Genomic DNA, 26944 nt, shown 5'->3' with positions numbered 1-26944 from the left:
ATACATACATACATACATACATACATACATACATACATACATACATACAATGACCGTAAATGTTTAATTAAAATAATATTTTTAGGGGCTGGAGAGATGGTTCAGTGGTTAAGAACATTGGCTACTTTTCCAGATGACCCGGGTTCAGGTCCCAGAACATATATGGAGGTTCACAATCACCTGTAACTCCAGTTCCAAGGGATCTGATGCCTTCTTCTGGCTTCCACAAGCAACACACACACACACACACACACACACACACACACACACACACACATAGACACACATACACACACTGTGCACAGACAAACACACAGGCAAAATACTCATAAAATTATAGTAACAATAATAAATTAACATTATTTTTTAAAGCTCTCAAAATTTGTTTGAGAAAAATCACATATAAATGCTTCAGTGACCAACTTACTTAAAATTGAAAGAGACTGTATTTGGCTCCAAGACTGTCAGTCTCTGAGAGTTGGAACTGTAGAGAGGATTTAAGTACTTCTTTCTGTCATCCAAAAGGCAGGGCCACAGGGAGTAAGTCTTCTCCTTCAGCCTTAGGGAACAAGAACAGCATAAAGCACAGCACCCTGCTGACACACATCAGGCGGCTGCTCTCAGGCCTCCAGCTCAGGACTAGCCTCGCCTGTCTCTGTTCTGCTGCCCCCATGTTTTCTTTCTCATTTGCGACCATGTAATAAATGTGTCTTGGGCACAGCACAGGTCGACCAGTTTCTCACTTGTCCACTTTGGGATTCTTCTCACCTCCCAGGACTGCCACGCCTTGCAACAGGATGCTGATTCAGCTGTTCTGCCTTATTCCCACCCCCTGCTGGGCCATGAGGGCAATCACCACAGGACAAAAACATATTTCAGTAGGAGTTTGAAATGCCAGCCACGTGCTTGTCTAACAGCACAGGGGTGATGGACAGATGGCTGTAGAAGAGGCGCAGCCACAGCAGGTAAGCCTGGCAGATGCTGCAGGCATGCGTGTGCCCTAACAAGGCCCAGAGCATGTGCTAAGAAAGAAATAACCAATTTTATTTTGCTCTTCTCATTTTGAGGTTATTTTGGGTTTTTGGTGCCAATTGAGAAGTTTTTCCTAAAATGGATTTGTACCCCGAAAAAAGTCATCTGCCCCAAATTATAATAAGCCATAGTGTCACTGTGACTGCAGTCCAAAGGCTAATGTCATCTTGTTCTTATTGCTCATATCTGTGTTATTCCCTTTACACCTTTAGAATTTTCCACGTCTCCTCGGTTCTGCTTTACTGGGAATGTGGGCATGTGGCTGTCTTCCAACTACAACCGGGGTTTGCCTCTCTATACGCCACTTGGAAGTTCAAGATTCACTGTTACTGTAAGAAATCTCAGAATCCAAACCCCAAAACACAAGCTGGTATAAAGAACAGGTGAGGGTTCCAGTGCAGCATCTAGCGCTTGCACGAGACCCCCATCAGGGGTGCCATGTAACAGCCAATGCCAGCAGGCTTGTTTGCCCCATGGGGAGGACAGCCATAATCCACCATCTTACCACAAGACAAATCCATCATTTTCTATCTTCCACTGCTACAAAAGTAGTGGCCAACACTTTCTGGGAAACAGAATTATGTAAACATTTCTCTCTCCTAAAATATACATTCAAACTGAAAAAGAACACCAAAGGGAACTTCTATACAGCAGGCTGTTCTTGTGCTGGGTATTGGATATATTGGATATATACATAAGTATGTGTGTGTGATGCACACGTGCATGTCAGCAGTGTGCTGACCACATGTCCTACATGTACTTTTCCGGATACTGTTAAACTTCAAAATATATTTCAAAATGTATTTTTACTATTACCTGGAAAGGCAGCAGATATTAGTAGGGTACTTTTAGCTTCAAAAATAAGACTAGAAACTCTAAAGTAGAACTTAGCTCTATCTGAAACTGTCAGGGCATTTCATCTTGTAGCCATGATTTGGGTACGATGGCTTAAGTGGTACAGGAGGAAAAGGCCGGTTTTCATCATTCACTTACTTGAGTTCCTCTCTCTCCTTCTGACAGTTGCCGAGGAAGTTCCCGAATTGGCATGAATGAATGTGCTCGTGGATCTGAAGAAGAAACGCTTCGTTGAACTCAAAGGCTTGTGGGAACTGCTCAGTCAGATGCCACACACACTCCAAGAACTGAGTAAACACCGGTGAGACTTCCTTTGGGTCACCATCCAAATGGCCACACCTAAACCCCCAAAAAGCACAAGCTTTTAAAAATGCCTCTGAAAGAAGTTCTTTGCTTAGGTACCATAAACCCAAACATACAAAACTAATACATATATATTATAAATGTATATTATAAATATATATTAACATATGTATTATAAATGTAATATGGACATATAAAAGTCCATTTGTAACCATCATTTTCATGGACATTTATAACCCCGGTCCTTGGGAAGTAGAGGACCAGGAGGACAGGAGGACCAGAAGTTCAAGGCCAGCCTTGCTACAAGACTGTCTTGGTCTCAGAAAAACCAAACCTCAATGGCCATGAGAACTAACAAAGGCACAAAAGGAAAGAAATACCAGAGACATAAAGTCTGGCTTCATATACTACAGAACTACAGTTCTCACGCCACAGAAATGTGCAAATTCCAAAGAACAGGAACATGGTGGTACAATTTTGCAAAGATTTAAATGTACATTTGCCACTCACCTCTCTGAAAACTTATGCCCAAACGATATCCAATCTTTTTCTATTAAAACCTAGTGAGAAAAAGCAAAATCAACTATATCACTATTCAATTAAAAAAAAATATGGTAACAATCCTGCTAAGAAAAGAAATTAAAAAATAAAAAAACTACGGGTAGAAAAAAAAAAAAGCCAGCCTCTCGACTACAGCGAGGATTCCAGAAGAGTGAGAATAAACATAAAGTGGTCTTATGACAGACTGCCTCTGCTCTGCTTATCAGAAGCGCATTTGGTAAGATGCATTACATTTCTGTACAAATGGAAATAACACCGACCGGCAGCAGAAGCCCGCTGTGACCCAGCACTGAGAGGCTCAGGGAGGAAAAGAGAATCTGAGGCCAGACAGGCGTGTTTCTCTTTTTGAATCAACTTCTCAATATGAAACTCAGGTTGGGCTGAACTCTCCATCCTCCTCTCTCAGCTTCCCAAGTACAGGACTAACGACATGCATCACCACAGCCAGTAAGAGAACAGATTCAACTGTTACTATCAGATCTGAAGTGCCTTCTTAGTGCTCGACACACTTTATAGTCTCATTACACAACCACAGCAGCGCATTCTTTGCTCAGTGTCAAGATGGCCACTTCTGACATCTCCAATGTTGTCTTAAACCCATTTAACACAGCATACTGGTTGAGGATGCAGTTTCTTGAGTACACTACAGGTCCCATCCTGGGTAGCTTTGTCACTTCTACACTGTGACCATGTGTGAGAATTCAGATTTCATCTTGGGCCCTCCAACATCTATCCATCCTGACTTGTTATTCTCTCGAACTTCCTCCTCTGTTTAGCTCAGAGACGAACAGGACCCCCAGAAGCTGACTCAGCAACCTGGAAACCTGGATGAGGGGCTCTTATCCTCCACTGCCACTCAGTCCATGGCCAGTCCTCCTTCATCAATGACCCCAGAGCCCATCGCCTCTGTCTACTTGTGTGTGCCCTGCTGTCTTACCTTTAGACCTCCTCCCTCTTCAGCTGGATTAATAGCAGCTATCCTGGACCCAGAGCCTCCATCCCACTTCCTTCTGCTTTCAAGGGGCCAAGGTATCTTTTCACAGAGCATCTCTCAGCAAGCTACTGCTTCTCCTTTTATATCCTCTAATGGCTCTCATTGCCCAGAAGGGAAAGCACATCTCAGTGTCCTCTTCCTCAGGCTCTCACTCACTCACTCGGCCTATCTCTCATGCATTACCTACATCTAAAGGGTCCTGGTCATTTACTACATGGCTTTATTCAGATGCCTGACAGATGCACTAAGAATATCATTCCTCACTTATACTTGCAAATTAAGCTTAAAGTTATCTTATAAAATGTTTTTTGGGGGGAGTTGGTTTTTTTATTTTATTTATTTTATTTTTTTCCTGAGACAGTGTTTCACTGTCCTACAACTAGCCCCACAGACCAGGCTGGCTTAGAACTCACAGATACCTGCCTGCCTCTGCCTCCAGAATGCTGGGACTAAAAGTGTGCTCTACCATCACCTGGCTACTAAATGTTATCCTTGTCACAGGACTCTGTTTAATAATTATAAGCTTAAAAATCTATCTAATATTTCTTCTAGTAATACTTATCATGTATTTCCATGTAAATATTGTTTTGTTTTTAGACAGGGTCTCATACAGAGTTCAGGCTGGTCTCATGTAGCTCAGGCTGGTCTCAAATTGATAACATAGTAAAGGATGACAATGAACTCTTGATAGACCTATCTTCACCCCCCAAATGCTATGCTTGCAGGCCTACATCAATATACCTGGCTTTACATGCAAAATTGGAAGTTGATCTAATCAAATACTAAGCAGGAAATAAATAGAAGATAAAGTCCTACCTAGAAGAAGCATGTTCAACTAGAAACTTGGTTTCATAGAGAGAAATGACTCCCTGCTGTTTCACTTAACATCAGGGTGCTGTAACTCTCAATATGATTTACAGTTAAGTACTTACTGTATTTAAGTACTGTGTTACATTTGTTAGATAAAAGTGAGGGAGAAGATATAAACAATTTGTTGTAACACTTTAGGGTAGTAGTGGTGATGGTAGGATGTTAACCTCTAAATCTAAAGTATTTTGCCAAAAAAAAATATATATATATACATATAAATATATGTGTACATATATACATGTGTATATGTACATACATATATATACACAGCACAAATGGAAATCAGTCTGACCACAGGTCCTGCCACAGAAGCACCAGCATCAAGGGTCCCAGAAGGCTTTAACTGGAGTTGGCTGCCCTGTGCAGGGTCAGCTGCCTAGCAGATTCTATCAGCTGCATGACCTTAGTATAAAACTGTCTCTGACTACTGCCAAGCATCCCCGGGGTAAAGAACTCACTGGGTCCAATGGAACAAACCCTTACCATGAATCCTTTCATTGTCCTGTAGTAGGAATCCAACAAAAGCGAACCGAGGGAACAGACTTGGGAGGTCCTATCCCACCCATCCGAACAGTGGACCAGCACACTTGCATTTTCAACCACTATTGCCTGAAGGGAAAATGACATTTAGATTCTTAAAAAATGCCTTTTATAGAAATCAGTCAGGTCATGTACTGAAACCCACACCAGAAAATACACATCATAAGAGCTGGTCCTGCAATACCACTGCTGCCACTGCAGAAGTAAAATGACAAACACCAAAAACAAAGCAAACAAACAAAAGATGCTTTTTCTAAATAGTTGGGGATTGTAAACTCCATATTAGGTACCACTTTAAAGTGTACCCATTAAAAATGTGAAAAATAGTAAAGGTTGTCTGAGCAGAAGAGATTTCTGTACCAAGGCTAAGTCCATTCTTTCCCAACCATTATAGACCCCAAACCAATGAATGATAGTTACTTTGGCTAAGAAGATCGCAGCATCCAAAACAGCCTTGATATGGCGAAGCCAGCCTGAGCTCTCCAAACCAGAGTAGAAATCGTTGACAGAAAGCCCCTTGCTGCCATTCACTACAAAATAGAGAAGGTTTTCAATCAGAGTGCCCGTTCATCGTTTCAGGATCTCTCAAGAACTAGGGGAAATGCATACAATGAATGCACTATTAGCACTGAATAACACTTTGGGAAATACTTTTCTGTCCTTCCTTATGCTTAAAAGAAATGTTCAATCACCTTTAAAAAAGTAGCACCAATGTTTAAATATTTCATATTATAATTTTTTAAAACTACACCATGATTACTACAGTGACTACTCAATGATCTCTACCAACAGTGATCCGTAAACCATTAGAACTGCAGGCAGGGCAGCTAATGGCTACTCAAGTGTGCTGAAGGGAGATGTGAGGTAAGACAGCATTGCTTTCTAAGACTGGGTGATGTAAAGCTCTTGCTGGCTGTGGCTGGGCATGCCTGTGATCCCAGGCATGAAGCTGTGAGGCTGAAGCAAGAGGATGGGTATTTCAAGGCAAGCCTTGGCTACAGAGGTAGTTCGAGGATACCTTAGATTAAATGAGCCTCTGTCCCCCCAAAAAAGTATGAGTAAGCAATTGAGCATGAGAGGGAAAGGAGGGGGAAGATGGAGAGAGAGAAGGAAAGGGAAGGAAGAAGAGGGGGAGAGGAGGGAGAGATTATTCTATCAGTTTTATACTGTCTACATGCTAAAAATAAGACTTTCAGTATATTATTAACATCATTCCCACGTTCTCTTTAGTCTGTGAGTAACTGACAGAACATTCAAAGCCCTATGTGACTATCACTGTATTTCCATTGCACAAAGCTCTCCAAAAGGTGTACAGTATCATACCTTCCAGTAATTTCTGAAGGCTGGATCTCATGACATGAATATTTTCTATTCCAACAAACTGAAATCTAATATTAGAATAGTTGTCTTCATTTTCATAACCTTTTCCGGCTGCTCTGTTAGCCATTGCATTGAGCTAAAATTCAAGATTTTAGAAATTTACAATCAAGTTATTTTTGTCTTTAATTTACCCAAATGCCATAAAAACACTAAGTCATACTTCAGGAGAACATTTAAAGAAACATCAAAATTGAATAAGCTACTATTTTTTAATAGGCCAAACTGCCACATCACCAGCAGTGAAGAAACAGTGTGCAGAGAAATGTGGTTGTTACACAGAGGAAAATCCAGCAGACTCAAAATTTAAAAAGATAAGTCAGCTGCATTCATTTCTGTGACATCTCAAAATTAAAAAGAAACGTTTCCTGTGTACATCTGGATTTGGAGATGGGTAGGCTGGAGAGCTCGGTCTACAGAATCAGCCTGTGAGATCAAAACACAGATGCCCTGAGAGGCAGATGTGAACTCTGGCTCTGTGCCACGAAGCTCAGCACTGGAGACCTAGCACTGTGCCACAGCTGTGTCATGCACAGCATCATCCACCAGCCTAGCTCAGCTCCAAGGATTGTGCCCAAGACAAACTGCTCTCTAGAGGAAACAGACACTGGCCTGAGACACCATCAGGATTTGGCTTGCTGGCTTCTTTCATATAATATGTTACTATAATTACTCTTCTTTTCTTATGAGTGTCGATAAAGAAAATGACCTAAACTGGGTGAAAGTAGCTTCTTTTTTTTATTTTTTATTTTTGAAAGTAGCTTCTTATTAAGTGAATGGGCCTCAAGTTGGTAGAAAGTACAGGTGAATTGTACCCACGAACTCACCAGTTACCCAGCCATCTAGAAAGACTGAAGCAAAATTAAAAATATGTCCACATTACTTCTTAGTTTTAAACTTAGAAAAGTATGCCAAAAAAAAAAAAAGGGTTTTTTTTGTTTTTTGTTTTGTATCAGTGACAATTATAAAGATAAAACTACTAGGTCTTGAGCTAATAATTAAACCTCATCTTCAAAATGTACATATTATAATTAATTTTTATATATAATATCACCTAAAAAGAATCATTAGATTACAAGCCTCCAGTAACAAGGGAAAAGATTTTTTCTTTATGCGGCATTACCAACTCTTGAGTCTTAAGAAAGTCTTTTATATTTAACAAAAGATTATCAATACCAATTTCTAATTTTTAATACTTTCTAATTTACTCAAATTATTCTCATCTTCTGTATTTTCCATTGTCTTTTGTGAGATTGCACAGTGATGAAAATCACTCTAAAACAGCTACGGTTCCTTTCACAATGCTGCCTAAAATCGCTTGTGTTTTATAGTGCTCACTCGCTTTTTCTCATCGCTTTCTCTTATTTTCTCATCATTCCAGATTTTTGAAGAAATCCTCACTATAATTCTGCCAATGTCCTTTTGTGTATCCCACCAGCTCTGCATGCGATGCTATAATAAAAATCAAAACAAAGTTAGCTGTCACCATCGACGATTGTAATTACTCTAATTTCAGGGTCCTATATGAGTCAGCTGTTTACCGTGCACATAAAAAAAGTACTACGGATTCTGAGTCAGTCTCAGTGGTGAGAATTTAGCTTTTACCACAGAAGCCAAGAGAACAGTGATTCCCTGTATAGTACATTTCTCAAGTTCAATGTTTCCTTTGTTAAATAATTGTTTCCTCTATTTTCTTAATCTTTCAAATTATGGCCAAATTACTTTAACACAAAGTGTTTTGTTAATTATCAATGTTATTAACAAAGAGTAGTAAGCTGGGTGTGGTGGTGCATGCCTACAATTCCAGCATTTACGAGGTGGAGGCAGAAGGGTCAGGATCCTTAGTTACATAGTGCAAATGCTACAAGAAATCCTGTCTCAAAAAAACTAGAACATATCAACAACAACAACAAAAAGAAAAGTAGAGGAGGGGGAAAGTATTAAGAATTTCTATTTTTTTTCACATCACACACTAACTAGTACTTCTCCACAATAACATAAGACTTAACATCCTCAAGAGTTCCTTATCTGGCCGTGTGGTGGCACACATCTTTAATCCGCGCACTGGGAGGTAGCGACAGGAAGATATCTGGTGAGTTCTAGGCCAGCCTAGTCCGCATAGTGAGTTTCCAGGACAGTCAGAGCTACATAGTGAAACCTTGTCATGAAAAAAGCAAAAACAAAACAAAGAAACAAAAAAGCCCAGGGTTTTGTATGTCCATGTGTACGTGTATGTGTTTGTGTGTGTGTATCGGGAGACAGAAGAAATCATGACCTAGGGCACTGAGAATTGGTTTCCTAATTTATCCCTCAAAGGACTGATTTCCTTTATAGCATTAGCCTTGGTTAATTTAGAGCCACGATTCAGATTTGTTATATCTTGGCAAATATATTTCTTCCCATTAATTAAAGACAGAAAACAATAAAGATAACAGACTGCACAGTACTGGATACATACCTTGGGCCTGGTATCCACAACATACATGTAGCGATTTCCTGGGTTGGCTTTACTAATGGCTTGAAGCAAATGTTCATCTTCTAGGCACCTGGCACTGAAGCCTGACAATGGCTGACTACATCGACAAATGGCAGCCTAATTTTAAAAAGACAAAACCAGAGTATAAAAAGACTAAAGGCTTTAAAAAAAGACTCAAAGTGTTAAAATCAAATATGTAATCTATTTAAAAGCCAGCAAGAAAATTGAATGGCCTTAACTTTAAAAAATTATTTGATTTAAACATTTGCTAGAATCTAGATGCTGCCTATATTTCCTGTGGTGTTTTGAATGAAAATGGCCCCCATAGACTCACAGGGATGGCAATATTAAAAGTGGACCTTCTTGGAGTAGATATGGTCTTCCTGTAGGAAATGTGTCACAAGTGTGGGCTTTGAGGCTTCAGAAGCTCAAGCCAGGCTCACATTCACTTTCTCTTAGTTCTACCTGCTAATCCAGATGTAGAACTCTCAGCGATTTCTCCAGCACCATGTCCGCCTGTACACAGCCATGCTTCCCGCCATGACAATACTGGACTAAACCTCTGAACATGTAAGCTAGACTCAGTTAAATGTTTTCCTTGATAAAAGTTGCCATTGTCACGCTGTGTATTCACAGCAATAGAACTCTAATTAAGACAGTTTCCAATATACTATTCTAAATGTTTCCTTACCTAGTTTGTACACACACACACACACACACACAATCAAATTTAATATAAATTCACTACTGTGGCCCTAAGTAGCAGGACTTGGTCAACTGTCTATCAAGGAGCTGAAACCAAGGACACATCTGCATTCCAGGTTTTAGAGGAGCTACAAGGTACTTTTGGCTCAAGTTCAAGTAACAAAGATGAGCTAGAATAGGAAATTTTAGGATTTTTACTTCTATTTTTGAATGTATGCCTAGGCAAGTGCATGCCACTGTGTGCAGGCACCCTTGGGGCCAGGAGGGAGCATTGGATTCCCTGGAGCTGGAATTACAGGCAGTTTTGATCTGCTGAGTGTGGGTACTGGGAACTGAACTCAAGTCCCCTGAAAGATTAGAACACACTCTTAACCACTGAGCCATCTCTCCTTCCCTTAATAGGAACAACATCTTAGGCAGGAGAGGTGGCTCAGCAGGTAAGAGCACTACACAGAAATACATTCAGGTAAAACACCTTTATGTGTAGAATAAAAATTATAAAATAAACATCTGAAATTTAATTTCCTACTAAAAATCAGAAATCTTTTTGTGAAGTGAGACATAAAGATGAGAAAAGATAATCTAAGGGGAGACATATCTATAAAAATAAATTAATGAATATTTACTGTATTTTAATTCCTTAAAAAAATTGAAAGATTGTTGGTTGTGGTGGTGCAAGCCTTTAAACCTAGCACTTGAGAAGCAGAGTCAGGAGGATTTCTGTGAGTTTGAGGCCAGCCTGATCTACAAAGTAAATTCCAAGACATCCAGGGCTACAAAGAGAAACCCTGCCTCCTCACATGCCGAAAAAAACTTTCTTTAAAGATTTAGAAACATATCTCTGTCTTACCCATGTTGCCTCCAGGTTACATTCCAGTTTGTTCATTTTACATGCACACATAAAATACAACCACAAAAATTACAATGGCAGAAGACAGTGGGGACTTTATGTTGTGTTTTGTTTTTGTTTGTTTTTTTTTGAGACAGGGTTTCTCTGTGTAGCCTTGGCTGTCCTGGACTCACTTTGTAGATCAGACTGGCCTCAAACTCACAGAGATCCCCCTGCCTCTTTCTCCCTGTGCTGGGATTACAGGTGTGCGACACTGCATGTGGCTTGTTACATTGTTTTTAATATTCAATAGTTCTTTCCTATTTTCTGAAAAAAAAAAAAATTAGTTATTTATTGCTGGATGTGGCACCTTAGTTCTCTGAACAAAAGCAGGGCTTTCTGATGTTGTTTTAAAGAATCCTGTGCTCCACATTCCTTTTACACCCATTTTTTGTTTACTAAATCAACAAGGAGTATTTTTCAGCCAAGCTTTCCAATAAACAACATAGGCTAACAGGGTGTGTCAAAGGTGACCAGGTATGGCTTAAGGTACTACAAGTAGATTAGAAATGTCTTGTTTAAAAACTTACCTGAACCAAGTTCTAACAAATATACGACATATGAAGCCACCAGGACAAGCATGGGCAAAAAATTTCAACAGAGGTGCAGTGACATTTGGAGATAACAGCAGATTGTCAGCTGGTTTGGCAGAGGAAGTACCTGCTACAGGAAGGAGCTGAGAGAACCCAGCAGCAAGATGAGAGCACCGGAGCTGCACCCGCAGGGAGCAGGGTGTGGCTGAACACACACAGAGATAGGCTGTGACCTCCAGATCTTTCCTTCCTAAACACAAAGTTTAGCGTACAAAGGGGACTGACCGTAAGAATGGGCACAGCAATGGATGGGACTGAAGCTGTGAACTTTCCGAATCAAGAGGATGAAATATAGTCTACCCAGCAGAATGTGAGCTGCCTTCTTAACTGTTACGTCACACAAAATCCTTTTGCTGATACACCAGCAAAAGCACAAGCTCTATGAAGAAGCCAAATGAACAGCAGAAAAGGAAAAATGCAAAGGTATACAACTTCAGGCTTCTAAAAACCTAGAATATGAACAGAGGAAGAGAAAGCCACACAGAATTCCTTAAAAAAAAGTCTGCTTGAGAGTTGCTGACATCAAATCAGACAAAAGGAAACTGACTAAAGAAATTCAGAAAAGAGAAAGAGCCCTTAAACATCACACAGTCTGAGAATTAAAGAATCTGAGAGCTGGATAAGAAATACAGCTAAGGAACTCTTATAGAAAACAGAAAAACATTGCAAGTGTGAAAATAAACCTGCAGAGATGGAGGCTTGCTTACACAGGAAGTTTGTCAACTAATAAAAGCTAGAAAAAAAAAACACGAAGAAAATGAACAGAAAAAAGAAACACTGCAGAAACAGAGAAGCTCCTTCTCTAAGCTGAGACTGGTGTTCTGAGTAGTCTGCAAACAACATATCAAGGCACATCAGTCACTGTGAAATCCAAAACCAGGGAAGAAGAAAAACCTTCTTGGAGGGGAGGGGAATGTGTTTCAAAATCAGTTTTAGAAAGGCGTGGGAGTCAGAGATGGCGTGGTCTCAACCATGTGGAATCTGTCTCTGAACATCAGTCATTAGCAAAGAAGTACCTTTCAAGCTGGGAAAGATACACAGAGCACGCTGAACACACAGTGCACCTCCTTTCAGGAAGCTACAAAGATAAGTTCCCTTGGGTTGGGGGTGACGTTCAAGGAGAACCTGCTCAGTATGTAGGAGACCCTGGCTTCCAGCGGCAGCAACACATATGTGCAGACACACAGAAAGAGCAAGCCCTGCCTCAGCCCTCATGTGGACACGCCTCTTCTACCTCCTCCTTACCAAATCCTTTCCATGTGGACACTGTGCAGACAGAGACCACATGCCCTGTGTTCTCTTCCTGCTTTCAGTGCTTGCCTTGGCATGAGCAAGCTATCCTATTTCTCTAAGTACAGGTAGGGCTAAAGGAAAACTACAGAAAAGAAACAGAATCTCTCTATTCACTGGACCCACTATTAAGGAATTTCTGAAAAAGAAAAGTAGAAAAGGTGTACTTCCGGGAAGTTTTGTGTTAAAACTCCAAAAATAATAGTGAAACCCAACATGTCTCTGTTAGCAACACTGCAACAGCAAATCTATCAAGTGAAAGTTAGCATTCACTGCTGGGCATGACTCCTTTGACCCCAGGCCATGGGAAGCAGAGGCAGGCAGATCTCATGAGTTTGAGGCCAGCCTGATCTACATAGTGCATTCTAAAACAGTTACTTACATAGTGAGGTCCTATCTTCCTAAACAAAACAAAACAAAAAAGTTAGTGTTCTTCTAGAAGCTTAGAGCATAACCCTAGTTCACTGCATTTATAGAGTCAGGGAAGGCTCTTACCTCAGTGCCCTGTCGGCAGTAGGACAGGACCGGAAGTCTGCCCTTGCTCCGGAAGTTGGAACTGCCCACAATCACTGGCCGGCTGGCTGTCCTTGGAACATATATCTCTCTGGGGTAAGTCTCACAGACCTGGGAATATCAAAAGAAAGTACTTAACTCCATTCTGAAACCGAGAGGCTAGTGGAAACAGGTGGATTAACTGCAGATCTTCACCTCTCCCTCCATTTCCTCCAAGTCCAATGCCCCAGTCTCACACCCAGCTCTGTAGAAGACCTTCTACTGTGGCCTCTCCTCACTGTCTGTCCCCATTTCCAGGAGATTAAGCAGACCCTGGTGAAAACACACTGCTTTCCTCCCTCCAATGACCCTGTGCATGCCCCTCCAGCCTCCCTTTCAAAGTGTCACCTCCCGGGAATACCCAATAACCACACCTATCAGGACATCAGAAAATTTCCCACCAAACACACAGCCAACCACACTCTCCTAAGAACCAGAGAGGAAACAGAAACCAAGGAACAAAACACCCAGCCAACAGAGACAAAACCAGACACCTAGAATTACAATCTTCCCAGTCCCAGATCCCTAGACACCAGCACGAAAACACAGTACAGCAAGGACAATATGTCTCCACCAGAGCCCAACTACTACAGCAGGCACTGAGTATTCCATCATGGCTGAAACACAAGAAAGAGATCTTACAACAGCCTTTCTGAAGACAATAGAGATCCTTAAAGAGGTAATAAAATAAATCCCTTAAAGAAATCTATGAAAATACAGTGATAGAAAATGAATAAAAGCATTCAAAACTTGAAAGTGGAAATAGAATTAATAAGGAAGCCCAAACTTAGAGAAGTATGGAAACAAAAACTTTAGAAGCTTGAACAGAAACCACAGAGGCAAACTTCACTGAGAGAGCACAAGAGATGTATTCTGGAAGAAAGAATCTCTGCCACTGAAAACACAATAGAAAAAAATGGGTAATTAGTCAAAGAAAATGTTAAAGCTAATGACACTTCTGGCACAAAACATCCAGGAAACCTGAAACACTATGAAAAGACCAAATAGAGAAAGGAGAAGAAAGCCAGATGAAGGGCACAGAAAATATTTTCAACAAAAACACTGAAGAAAATTTTCCTAACTCAAAGGAGATGCAAAAAGCCTAGAGAACACTAAATTGACTGAACTAGAAATGAAGGTTCCCCTCATCACATAATAATCAAAACACTAAATGCATAGAACAAAGAAAGTATATTACAAGCTGCAAGGGAAAATGAACATATAAAGGCAGACCTATTAAGATTACACCCAACTTCTCAATGGAGATTCTAAAAGCTACCTGGACAGATAGGCTATCGACTCTAAAAGACCACAGGTGCCAGCACAAGCTAGTACACCCAGCAAAACTTTCAAGATGGATAAAATATTTTGTAATAAAACCAAATTTATACAATATTTATCTACAAATTCAGCCATACAGAAAGTGCTAGAATGAAAACTCCAACCTAAAGAGGCTAAGCACACCCAAAAGGACATAGGGAATAAGTAATCCCAGACCAACAGAATCAAGAGGAAATGCATATGCATGTGCACACGCACACACCACCACCAAAATAATAGACAACAATCATTACGCACTGATATTTCTCATAATGGTCTCAGTCCCTCAGAAAAAGACACAAACTAACAGAAAGGATGTGGAAACAGAATCCATCCTGCTGGATCCAAAGACACACCTTAACATCAAGGATCTATCACCTCAGGGTAAAAAAAAAAAAAAGGAAAAATGATATTCCAAGCAAATGGACCTAAGAAGCAAGAAGGTGTAGCCATTTTAATATCTGACAATATAGACTTTAAACCAAAACTAACCAGAAAAGATAAGGAAGGACACGACATAACCTGTCAAAGAAAAGCTCCATCAAGAGGACACTGCAATTCTTAACACCTATGCACCAAATACAAGGGTACCAAAGTTCGTAGAAGAAACACTACTGTATTTTAAATCACATATTAATCCTCATACACAGATAGTCAGAAACTTCACTCTCACCAATAGACAGGCTGTCCAGGTAAAAATTAAATGAAAAACTACTGGAGCTAACAGACAAGTAGGCCAAAGAGATAGCTACAGAACATTTCATTCAAACACAAAAGAGTACACCTTCTTCTCAGCACAACAGAACTTTCTCCAAAACTGACTACATACTCAAGCACAAAGCAAGTTTCAACAATACAGAAAAATTGAAATAACACCCTGCATTCTATCAAACCACCACAGAGCAAGGCTGGATATCAACAACAGAAAGCCTACAAAATAATGGAAACTGAACAACTCTCTACTGAATGTAAGATGTGTCAAGAAATTAAAAGACTCTCTAGAATGGAATGAAAATGAATACACAACACACCCACACTTAAGGGGCACAGTGAAGGAGGTTCCAAGAGGCAAGTTCATAGCACTAAGTGCCTACAGAAAAAGAGATAACAAATTGGACAGCTACTATGAGGCAAATAAATAAATTAATTAATTAATTAATTAATTAATTAATTAATTCAGCTTTAAAACATTTAAAAAAGTGAGAACAGCATGCTGTTCTACAAATGGCTGAAACCCTACTATGTGCTGTCCTCTAGAACTATTTTCTGACTTGCTCCAGAGGCTACTTGCTTACCTTGTAGTCTCGGTTGACATCAGACAATTGCCAGTTTGCATTGGGCACTCCCATCCTCTCATATTCCTCAGCAAGGTCAATAAGCTGCCAACCATTTAGTCGTTCAGAATCATTTTGTTTGGGATTATAAGAGAAGGCATAGAGATCTTCATATTTTGCTGCAAAATGATAAAAGTCAACACAATGGAGTTTAAAAAATAGTGCACTACAAATAAAACTCCATTTTTTTCTTTGACATCTTCAAAGAGGTGGCTAAAATGTGACCATTCACCTGAATTTAATATTTCCTAAGTTCCGTAAAAGAAATGACAGTAGCTAAAGGCATATGTATGGACCTAAGATTTATATCATAGCAAAAGGTGCCTTAAAAGTTAAATCTTCGATGGCATGCTTTTCCTTTTTTTTGAATGTTAAAATTTAAAAACATAAAGACACTTCTTATTCATCATTTTCTCCAATGTACTGCAAACAAAATAACATGACTAAAAACTAGAAATGGCCAAGTGTAGTGTATGTCTAAAGCCCCAGCATTCACAAGACCAAAGGAGAAGGATTCTTAAGTTTGAGACCAGCCTAGACTACAAACATCATGGGAGCACATCAAAGAAAAAAAGGGAGGGATAAAACAATAACAAACAAAACAGGATGGCAAGGAGAGCATGAAACTGCATTCCATATTCTTTCTGAGTTAATTTAACGTGTATAGATGTTTTGTCTGCCTTTATGTCTATCGAACACATTTGGTCCTGGTGCCTATGCGGGTCAGAAGGCATCAGAACCTCTGGAGCTGGAATGACAGATGGTTGTGAACTATCATGTGGGTGTTGGGAATCAAATCTGGGTCCCCTGGAAGAGTAGACAATGCTCTTAACCATTGAATAATCTTCTCCAGCCCTAGAATTACCCATTCTTATAGGTCAGTATGAACCAAACCAGCACTGACATCTTTGTTCTATATCTTGGTTCAACCTAGGACAACAAAATATATCAGACTCTATTTACTCAGAGAGAACACGAACCTGCTTCTAGATCACTCATGTGGGCGTCCATCTAAACATTTAACTGAAATCAAGGCCAACAAGTAATTCAAGTTACTTTGGGGAAAGAAGCCTTCAGACACCCAGGCCTGGGTAATGGTAAGATTCACACTTAGGCTTCTATCCCTCCAAACCCCTAGCTACTAAGACAGGATTTACTCTTTTCTGGTTCACCTACCACCCTAGCTATGCTACGAGGACCATGACCTTCTGTGGCTTTTCACTTAGTAACACCTCTTTCACTAGTAGAGAAAACCCACATTAAAAAGAAAATGAGAAAAAAAATTAAAAAAAAAAAGAAAATGAGCCAGGCATAGTGGGTCACACTTTTAATCCTAGCAATCAAGGAGACAGAGACAAGTTGATCTCTGTGAGTTTCAGGCTATACTGGTCTACAAAGCAAGTCCAGGACAGCCAAGGCTACAGACAGAAACACTGTCTCGAAAACACAAAACAAAATGAGGGGCTAGGGAGATAGGCTGGTCATAAAGTGTTTTCTGTGACAACACAGGCACCTGAGTTCAATCCCCAGCATCCAAGTGAAAGGCCCGGCATGGTAGCACAGGTCGCACATGGCTGTAATCCCAGTGCTATGGAGGTGGAAACAGGTGGCTCCCTAGGGCTCACAGCCAGTCAGTCTCACCTAAACTGGCAAGTCCCAGGTCCCAATAACTCTGAAACAACAAAGTGGATAGCTGCTAAGTAAAGATACTGGACGCTGACCTCCACGTACACACTCACACATGTGCCTCTATATCTGCTATTTGTTTATCAAGAACGTTTTAATGTGTTAATATGATCTAAGTAACTTCAGGCTTCACTACAAATACTTTTCATTATTCCTTCACTGGATAGCATTCTTACAGTTCAAAGCATTAGATTCTATTATTTCTAAACCATTTGGGGGTATTTCGATGGCACTGAGAGAGTTGACAGAACAAATGAACCTAGGTATAACTTAAAGATAAAATAACAAGGACATCTGAAAGTATCCTGGAAAACCCAAATGAGTATGTAAGCTTTGTTCTCTAAGAACAATACCTTGTTTCGACAGTTGCAGCAGTGAGTTATAAATATCATGGCAATCCCTTTCCCTGGGAACAATGAAATGCACAGTCCTGAAGTTCTTGCACTGCATCACGAGTGGGCACCCAGAAGTGGTCAGAGCAAGCTTCTCCACAGAGGCAATATGGTGGTGCAGTATCTACAGTTAAAAAGCATCTCAGTCACCAACACCCAAAGCACTGATATTTGTTCTTATCTAGAATGCATACACATTGATACTCAGTCTCAGATGTTACGTGCCATCACACTCAACACATTTTAATGCCTGGATGCATGAGCCAAGAATACATTATCATCTCTATTTTCTCCATGTCAATAAACGGTAGCTGAGTGAGTGGCCATAGTCCAGCAGCAGAACCAGGGCAGTAAGAAATATGGCCAAGGGTCTCCCTCTGAAGTATGCCATCCCCTTTCCTAGTCTTTCTATTTAGGGCGTTACTGCATTTTTCTTATTTATCATTTGTTTCTCTGGACTAGAATGTGCTCTCCATTGAGTACAGAAGTTCTGTGCTAAAACTGTCTATTATTTCCAAAATGGTGACATGAAAACATAGCAGGTACCCAGTAATTACGTGCTAAAGGAATAAGTGGATAAGGAAAGAAGAAAAGGCATCAGGTAGTCATGACAACCTTGAAGAACAAGCTGAGAGGATCAGCAATCCTGGACTCAACACATATAAAAAGGTACTGTTAACAAAGAAGTGAGGCAGGGTAGCTAGGTGTTGTTCATGCCTTTAATCCCAGCACTAGAAAGGCAGAGGCAGGGGGATCTCTGTGAGTTGGAGGCCTGGTCTACAAAGTGAGTCCAGGACAGCTATTACACAGAGAAACTCCTGTCTTAAAAAAAAAAAAAAAAAAGAGAAGGTGAGGCAGGTTACATGTAGTCAATATGCCAAAAGGATGGGACAGACAGAAGCTTCATCGTGAACGAGCGAGGTGAAGCAACGAAGAGTAAGGAGAGAAGCAGCAGCTAATGATAGTACCAAATCCCCATGTTATGCCATCCACCAGATAGATTAAGAACTGATGTGTAGACAATAAAATTTAAAGCTTCAGAAGAAGAAAACACAGGAGCTTCTTTATACTGACACACAGGAAGGTTTCTTAAGTGTACGACAAATGAACAAAACCAAAGAAGAAAAAAAACTGAGAAATCTGTGTTAAAAATAAAATATTTAACTAAGACACGTACACAAAGGCATACAAAAGACTGGCTGTAGAGAAGAGCTGGTGATGACACACAATCTGACCCAGCGTCAGAATCCAGAACTCCTATAAAATCAGAAGTCGGGCCAGGGGATGCAGCTCAGGGTGGAATGTCTGCCTTGCACAACAGACCCTTCTCTAGTACAAAAGACTAAAATAAAATTTAACATCAATACATAGTGACAAATAATCCAGCAGAAAAAAAACCAAGAGCCGAAACAAACTTCTCTGTACTCAGCACACTAACAACATATCATTTTTATCTTTACTATTATAAAATACAAAAATCTATTACACAAATTTATCAAAATTTACAATGTAGACACACAGGGTGTGCCATCTACACACAAAACTGGCTATTATTTCCAAAGTGGTGACATGAAAACACAGCAGGTACTCGGTAATTAGAAGCTAAAGGAATGAATGGATAAGGAAAGAAAAAAAAAGGCATCAGGTAGTCATGACAACCTTGAAGAACAAGCTGAGAGGATCAGCAATCCTGGAATCAACACATAAAAAGGTACTGTTAAAAAGGTAGATGACATGCCTTGTGGGTAGGACAAAAACGACCATATAGTTAACGCACCCATGACATATTTGACTTTTCTTAATTTGTATACTTCTGCAGTGTTTAAAATTACAAAAAACTCCCTTATTTGGTAATTTGGCATTAAAATGCTATGGAATATACTATACAATCCATATGACTGCTAACATGCACAAACATACCTAGACTTAAAAAAAAAAAAAACTACAGGAACAAAGAGGCATTTTCTAAGTTTTTACTTAGAAAAGGTTAAAAAAAGTCTGATATTCTACATAATTCCATATTACAAATGGTATAAATGAGTCATAGAAAGGAAACAGAAAAAATTCTGATTGACATGTGAATAGTGACATATGTCTGCAAGCCCACCACTCCAGAAGGTGATAGCAAGTTCAAGGCCAGCCTGGCCTATATAAAAAGACCCTGTCCAAAACAAACAGCAAACAAAAGCAAACCCAACAAAAAAATTGGTTGAGATAAACCAGTCGATTTTTACTGCATGGTAGACAGTCCACCTTACCCAGGTTTCCTTTTGCTGAGCATCAATAAATAACAGATGTGTGGCCGTAAGATACAGTGTTCCTGTCAGTGACTTGTTGTTGGTACTAAACCGGTCAAGTAACTTTACTTGTTCAACCTAAAAACGAAACAGATGTTATTTTCATTTCAAAAGTAGTTATTTTTATTTCTGTTGCTGTGATAAAGCATTCTGACCAAAATCCACTTAGGGGAGGAAAAGCTTTATTTGGCTTATATTTCCTCGGCCATCACCAAGGGATGTCAGGGCAGAAGGATGAAGCAGAAACCATGGAGGAATGCTGCTTGGTGGCTCACTGTGGATTACTCCCTTGCTCCCAGGCTCATGATTAGCTGGCTTGCTTACATAGCCCACTACCAATCCAATCTAGGCAATTCCTCAGTCAAGGCTTTTCCACTCAGGCTGAGTTAAGTGGACAATTAAGACCAACCAGGACAGCAGCATAAATACATTTTTCTAACTCCAGGAGCTACATATATCATTATCAGTTTTTTAAATCTGTTTTGCCCCCAAACACAAGAAATTACTTAACATTCAGGGTAAAATTTCATCTGTCTTTTGAGGGAACACATAAGTCACAAGCAACACAGATATTTAGATGCCAATGTAACATAGGGAAGATTTTAAGAAACTAACGTACAAGGAGCAAGTAGTACAGGGTGAGTGAGCAATCTAAAAGCCCAGTTTACTGTATGTACTGCCAAAGAGTATCTAGTGTGTAGCAGTTTCTTCCAAGATTGAAACATTCCATATTGCAGGGAAACTCCTTAATCAGGGAGGCAAACATTTAATAGCTTCAGGAAGTCCCTGAAACTGACCAGATTCTCTAGGCCCCTCCTCCCAGAGTAGGCAATAAAAATGCTGGTAAGAGTCATTATCAGACAAGCCAAACTGCCAAGAAGACTCTGAGACCAGACCCACTGCCTTGCAGAAGCAGAGACTAGAAACCAGCTGGAAAAGAAACCACCTGGAAAAGGTTTACAGCAACCAAACCAGCTGGAAAAGAAACCACCTGGAAAAGGTTTACAGCAACCAAGTCACTTAGATGGGACACTCTCCAACCTGTTGAGGTGCCTGCAGACTGCGCTGTGTTCCAGGTTCCCAGCTTTTGTGCAGTGTAAGCAGTGCTGGGGTGGGCTTTGGTGAGTCAGCTGTCTTGGAGTCTTGTGTGGTTCTGTAAATAACCCCTCACCCATATTCCTGTAAGTCCTATAAAACCCATGGTTCATCCAGCTGGACTTTGGTGTTATCTGTACTTTGTTTTGTTGTGAGCTCCCTATCTGGGGTGATCAGAGATATTGTGTATTGTCTCTCCAAGAAGCTTTGTCATAAAACACTATCCAGTTTTAGCTTACCTGTAAAATCAAGTGATCATATAAAGTTCTAGAAATATACTACTGGGAAAATTAAAGCAGGAAATGACTGTTTGCAACCTCCAGCTTATATTCCCCTCACTGCTGCACCAAACATGGCTGCTGTACAGCCAGCTGTGGCTCTTGCTCCCTGGCTGTCTTCTGCTCAGCCCAGTGCTCTAAACCTTGTCCTAGACTCACAGATCTTACTTAGAAAGTTAACTTGTTATTTCTGTCACTTTGTTTCTTTCTTTGCTGCATTCCCTGTCCTATGTTGCCCTGGCCTCCATTAGTGCCTAGGATGGTGAGATCTACACTATCACGTAAAGATGACAATATAAATGTGTATTAATTCTAGTACACACATTCATGCAGACACCCACAGCTGCCACAGGATGCAGAGCGAGATCAGGACTGGTCTGGAGACTGCAACTTTGAATTTTAATGTCATTCATTTCATAGGAAAAGAAGTAAAACAAATGCTACCAATGTAGTTTTTAATGGACAGCTGTATCACAGGAGGCTATAGACAGTTCTTTTAATTGTGTAGATCTTCAAACCAGAGAGCTCACCATTATATCATTAATTCTTTGTTTATTATTTTTTTGTTTTTTTGAGACAGGGTTTCTCCGTGTAGCCCTGCCTGTCCCGGAACTCACTCTGTACTATTTGTACTATTTACACTTAGCAGAATAATAGTAATAGGCTGGCCTCAAACTCAGAGATTTACCTGCCTCTGCCTCCTGAGTTCTGGGATAAAAGGCATGGGCTATCACACACGGCTTACGTTATTATTTCTATACTTTCCTAATATTTTTCTTTTTCTCTTATCAACTAATGAACATTTCCAAGGTAATCAATAGCTACCACTTAAAAGGCTGATCAGCTTCTCACCCTTCTTCACTCCCTATAATTTACCTCCTTGAAGAATTCCTGCTTGTGACATCACTGCTTAAACAAGTTAAAACTTAAGTGTAACTAAAGAAAAATATTTAATAAAAGATGTTGTTATTTCTGTCACTTTCTTTCTTTGGCCTCCTTTTGTGCCTAGGATGGTGAGATCTACACTATCACATAGTATGACAATATCAGTGTGTATTAACACTAGCACACACATTCACCCACGCGCCCATGCATGCACAGCTGCCACAGAACGCAGAGTGGCACATCCAGAGTCAGTCTCAAAATATAGGACAAAGGATAGGAAGGCATCTTACACACCCAGATGAAGATTCACCTGCTAGTCACTATTACTTTTGCTCAGGGGCCCATTCTCCTTTTTTGTAGAGGGGAGGTAGGGGGTAGTTTTGCTAGGGAGTCCAGGCTGCCTTGGATCTTTTCATCCTCTTGCTGCGGCCTCGTGAGATGTGGGATTGAGGCATTACAGGCATGCCTCATCTTGGGCAGCTAAGGACCCACCTTCTATATGAATCTTACTCACTGTCACTACTTCAGAGTATTTGCTCATGACTCCCCAAACTCTGACTGAACTCTCCCAGTTCTTACTATCTGCTAAGAACATTTTCTGACATCGTGTTATGATAAATGCTTGACATGTGTTACTTATTTTCATTTTCACAGTCTCAGTGGGGACTACATACAAGTAGCAGCAGCTAGAACAAGGACAGTGGTTCCAATCTTGTATGCTCTAAATCCCAAACAGCAACACTTAGCCAGGTATTATGCTGTCTGCACTTGAACATCTTAAGGGTGGTGACTTGCTGTTTGCCTCCTTCCCCTTATTCTGCATTTCATACATGACTTCTGTCATGCCATTCACATCAAATCGCCAGCACTGGAAATCATCCTTCTGACTTCTCCTCTCACCTACTCACCTACTGCTCCTTCCACTAATATTAGAGTACTTGCTAAGCTCAAATGAAAGCCTGTTCTAGTGTCTGTAAAACTAGTACAAATCTAAGGACAAGCACTGTCTCTTTTTTTCTTTCTGAATCCCCCCCGGTAGCTGGAATAATATTTGATACAATGGATGTTTATTCACCTCAGATGAACTGTCATGGAGAACTTACTTCTCATAAGGAAAAAAGAAATGGAAGATGCCCATAGTATACCAGTGGTCCCTTGGTCCATTAAAGGGATTTATAAAATAGGATTCTTCTTTATCTCGTTATTCTATTATTTCCCTATGCTAACTAGCAAATATTCATTCAGCAGTCCGTGCACGAGCCAAATAAAAAATAAATAGAAAAACCACTAGGAAACAGTTATTATTGAACATGCTCTACTGTCTGTCTGTCCGTCCGTCCATCCATCCATCCATCATCCATCCATCCATTTATTTACTTTGGTAATACAATTCGTATTGGTAATTCCAGTTCTCTGTCCCCACATCATTAGCCAATCAGAGAAAAATTTCCTTGTTTTAGAGTACTCTAGAATACTTTACAAGGATTTTCTCAGAGGACTACAAAGAACTACAGTATTTTTTATGGGTCTTCATCAAAGTGGAAAATTCTAGTTAGAGATGCTCTAATAAACTATATGCTTATTTCCTGCATGTTAGATCTTTAAATTTGGCTGGTTCTGTGAACGAATTCAAAATCAAAGGATACTGTTTATTCATTATTGTTGGTTGTCAGCCTGGGCACAGAGAAAGGAAAGTGAGTCAGAAAAGCCAGTCTGGAAAACAGTTGACAGAGAGTTAATCACTGATTTAGTATGTACCAAGTTACATCAAACCAAGGAACTACAACAGTGAAAATCATTACTTATAACCAACAGCTTCTACAGCATCTCAGCATATGGATGTAGCAAACGAGGACATTAATCTGAAGTTAAACCAAAGCATTTACTTTCTGCTTAAAGTTCTGGAGAATATGAGTAGTTTGGGGGAAACACTCATTATTCTGCCCTTTACTGCCAATCTGCCTCCAAAAAAAAAAAAGTGCTACAATCACTGACAGACAAAGTAAATGCCAGGCTAGAGTCCAACTGCTCCTTGCCATTTCCCCTTCCACCTGGGTACCTAGGCTTTTCTTGGGCATGTTTTAAGGTACCTGTTTTGGAAGCAACCATAACTATTTTAGGTCACTACCACTGGGGCACCATAAAAACAGCATCAGGATCCTTAGAAAGCAAAAAGTAAATGGGAAAAGATAAATGGCAAAAGAATAATAAAAAAAAATGGGGCAAGGAGAAAGAAACTGAAGATGCAGTCACTTTGTTGAGGGGTGGGAAGTGCCAGCTCACATTACTTAACTGAATTGCTGCCAACTACAGGTACACTAAGGGCTTACAGGAGAAACTCAAATTTCAACTGATTAAGACTCTGGAAATGAAAAACACAGGGCATCTTACACAGAAAATTACAGTATAAGATGTGTAGACACCTATTTTTTCCTCTCTGTGATGGGAGGAGACCAAGGGCCTCCTTCAACCAAACCTCTGTGATCAAGAACTGCTCTTATCCCGCAGCTGTGTTATACTGCGGGCGGTGGCCCAGTGCAGAGAACACAGCCAGCTACTGGGAGGACTGCGCTCCCTTTCTCTGGGCAGACTTCTCCTGAGACTTTGAGATCGCTCTACAGACATCCTGTGAAGAACTAGCTGTGGAAAAGGAAGAGGACATTATACTGGTATGCGTGAGGCAGACAGTAAGTGAGGACACTGACTCTCCCATCCTGTGTCCTCAGTTGCTAGGACATCTGGCAGCATAAGTTATCAGTGAAGCAACTATGGACTTCTTAAGAGGGAAAAAGAATGTTCTTGGGTCATAAATACAGTGGGAACTTTTCAGTTCTATTTCACTTTGCTCTTCTGCCATGTTAAGCACAAAGCTTCCTTTCTCAGAGTAAAAGCAAAGATTTACAAAGGCAGCTAACAGCTCCATGAGTAAAAGCACTTGCTGCCAAGCCTGATGCCCTGAGTTCAATCCTGAGGACTCATGTGGTAGAAGACCCACTTATGTAAGTTGTCCTTTGACACATACATTGAAGTGCTCATGTCTCTCTCTCTCTCTCTCTCTCACACACTTTAAAAAGAGTTTATAGTGGCCTTCAGAACTCTGAAGTAACTTGCCTGTCCCCCAATTTTAATATTCTCTAGGTATCTCCTTCACACACCCTGCTCCAGCGTTCTCACTAGTTCTTAGCTATCAGGCCTGAAAAGGAGGATGTTCCTTCTTGTTGGGAACCCCCTTCCTCTCAACAGTTCCACATTTATCTCACTGCTTTGTAGTGTCTCTCCAATGGCACCCTGGTATTCTCCAGGGTTCCTGTTTACTTTATTTGCTCTCTCAGCATTTACCACCATCTAACACAGTGTAGATCCAACCATCAACTCTATTTATTGTGTTTCCCTCAACTACCAAATACATTTTCTCAACTCAGTTTTTGTCTGTCCAGTTTACTGCCATCTGCCTAGTTTCCTAGTATGTACAACAGTGCCTGGCCCAAGTAGAAGGCAGAGAGGGGCATAATGAGCACAGAGAAAGAAATCAGAGCAAGAAGAATCCTCTCTGCCCCTCTGACTCACAGCTTCCGTTTTATTCTTTCTTCTCCCCCCTCAGCACCTTGACTTGCATGCACCTTTCTGCAGGTCCCTGAGCCCTAGTATCCCTTCTCTTCTCTGCAGAGTCACAAAGTACTCTCTTACATAAGCTCACCCAGGAGAAGACTATGAATGATTACCTAGACATCCACACTTTCTTCCCTTCCCAGACCTTTCTCCTAGCTCAACAACCTCATGATTAGCTGGTTACTACACAAAACGCTTACCATCTAGTTTCTCTCAGCCAGCTCTTGTCTCCACTCCTCCTCACATGGCTCCACCTCTATACTCCAATCTCTTTACTTGATAACTATTCTATTAGGCAGGGGAGTAAGGTAGTGAAGAGAGAGGCTTTGTATCAGAAAAACCAGAACCCAGCTCCCACCAGCAATCAGTGAGCCAATAATGAAATCCCAGTAAGCGAACAGACACAGGACAAGTGATTTAATCTTAACAAACTGCAGGTTTCTCACCCGTAACATGGGATAGTACTAATGAAGGCCAAAATGGTATTGTACTTGGGTTAAGTGTTCAAGTACACCTCAAAATCTAAGATCTTAAAGGCTGAAGAATTGGCTTGGAGGCTAAGAGCACTTGTGGCCCCTATGGGGGACCTAGGTTTGATTCCTAGCATTCACATGGTGGCCCACACTCCTCCATAACTCCAGTTCCATAGGGTGAAATGCCTTCTTCTGACCACTGTGGGCATCAGGCATGCATGTGGCATAGATACATCCATGCATGCAAAACACTCATATATATGAAAATCAATCTCTAAACCTAAAACTGGGGGGCTAGGGAGATGGGTCACTGGTTAATAGCATTTGTTGCTCTTTTTTGTTTTTCGAGACAGGGTTTCCCTGTGTAGCCTTAGCTGTCCTGGACTTGCTTTGTAGACCAGGCTGGTCTCGAACTCACAGATTTGCCTGCGTCTGCCTCCCTAATGCTAGGATTAAAGGGGTGTGCCACCACAACCTCCTGCATCTGTTGCTCTTATAGAGGACCAGTGCCCAGTTGCCAAGTGACACCTCACAACCA

The 26944-nt window shown here is 40.5% G+C and overlaps 1 protein-coding gene across 2 annotated transcripts in view; it reads right to left on the bottom strand.

Moving 5' to 3' along the window:
• The window catches only part of Mtmr6 (myotubularin related protein 6), a 34057-nt gene that overhangs the window by 3588 nt on the left and 3525 nt on the right, over positions 1 to 26944 (bottom strand). The window contains exons 2-13 of one of the 2 annotated variants that reach the window (XM_055617281.1): positions 20028 to 20144; positions 17731 to 17893; positions 15653 to 15810; positions 12981 to 13109; positions 8991 to 9125; positions 7871 to 7984; positions 6479 to 6611; positions 5576 to 5685; positions 5099 to 5224; positions 2701 to 2750; positions 2026 to 2226; positions 428 to 559 (exon numbers count right to left, since the gene is read on the bottom strand). In XM_055617281.1, the coding sequence (XP_055473256.1) occupies positions 428 to 559; positions 2026 to 2226; positions 2701 to 2750; positions 5099 to 5224; positions 5576 to 5685; positions 6479 to 6611; positions 7871 to 7984; positions 8991 to 9125; positions 12981 to 13109; positions 15653 to 15810; positions 17731 to 17893; positions 20028 to 20144 (1568 nt within the window). The remainder of the gene's footprint in view (positions 1 to 427; positions 560 to 2025; positions 2227 to 2700; positions 2751 to 5098; positions 5225 to 5575; positions 5686 to 6478; positions 6612 to 7870; positions 7985 to 8990; positions 9126 to 12980; positions 13110 to 15652; positions 15811 to 17730; positions 17894 to 20027; positions 20145 to 26944) is intronic. The other variant, XM_055617274.1, reaches the window with a different exon arrangement.

Source organism: Psammomys obesus, unplaced genomic scaffold, assembly GCF_907164565.1.
Source record: "Psammomys obesus unplaced genomic scaffold, mPsaObe1.curated_primary_1811, whole genome shotgun sequence".
Lineage (NCBI taxonomy): Eukaryota > Metazoa > Chordata > Mammalia > Rodentia > Muridae > Psammomys > Psammomys obesus.
This window is presented reverse-complemented; position numbering and strand designations above follow the sequence as displayed.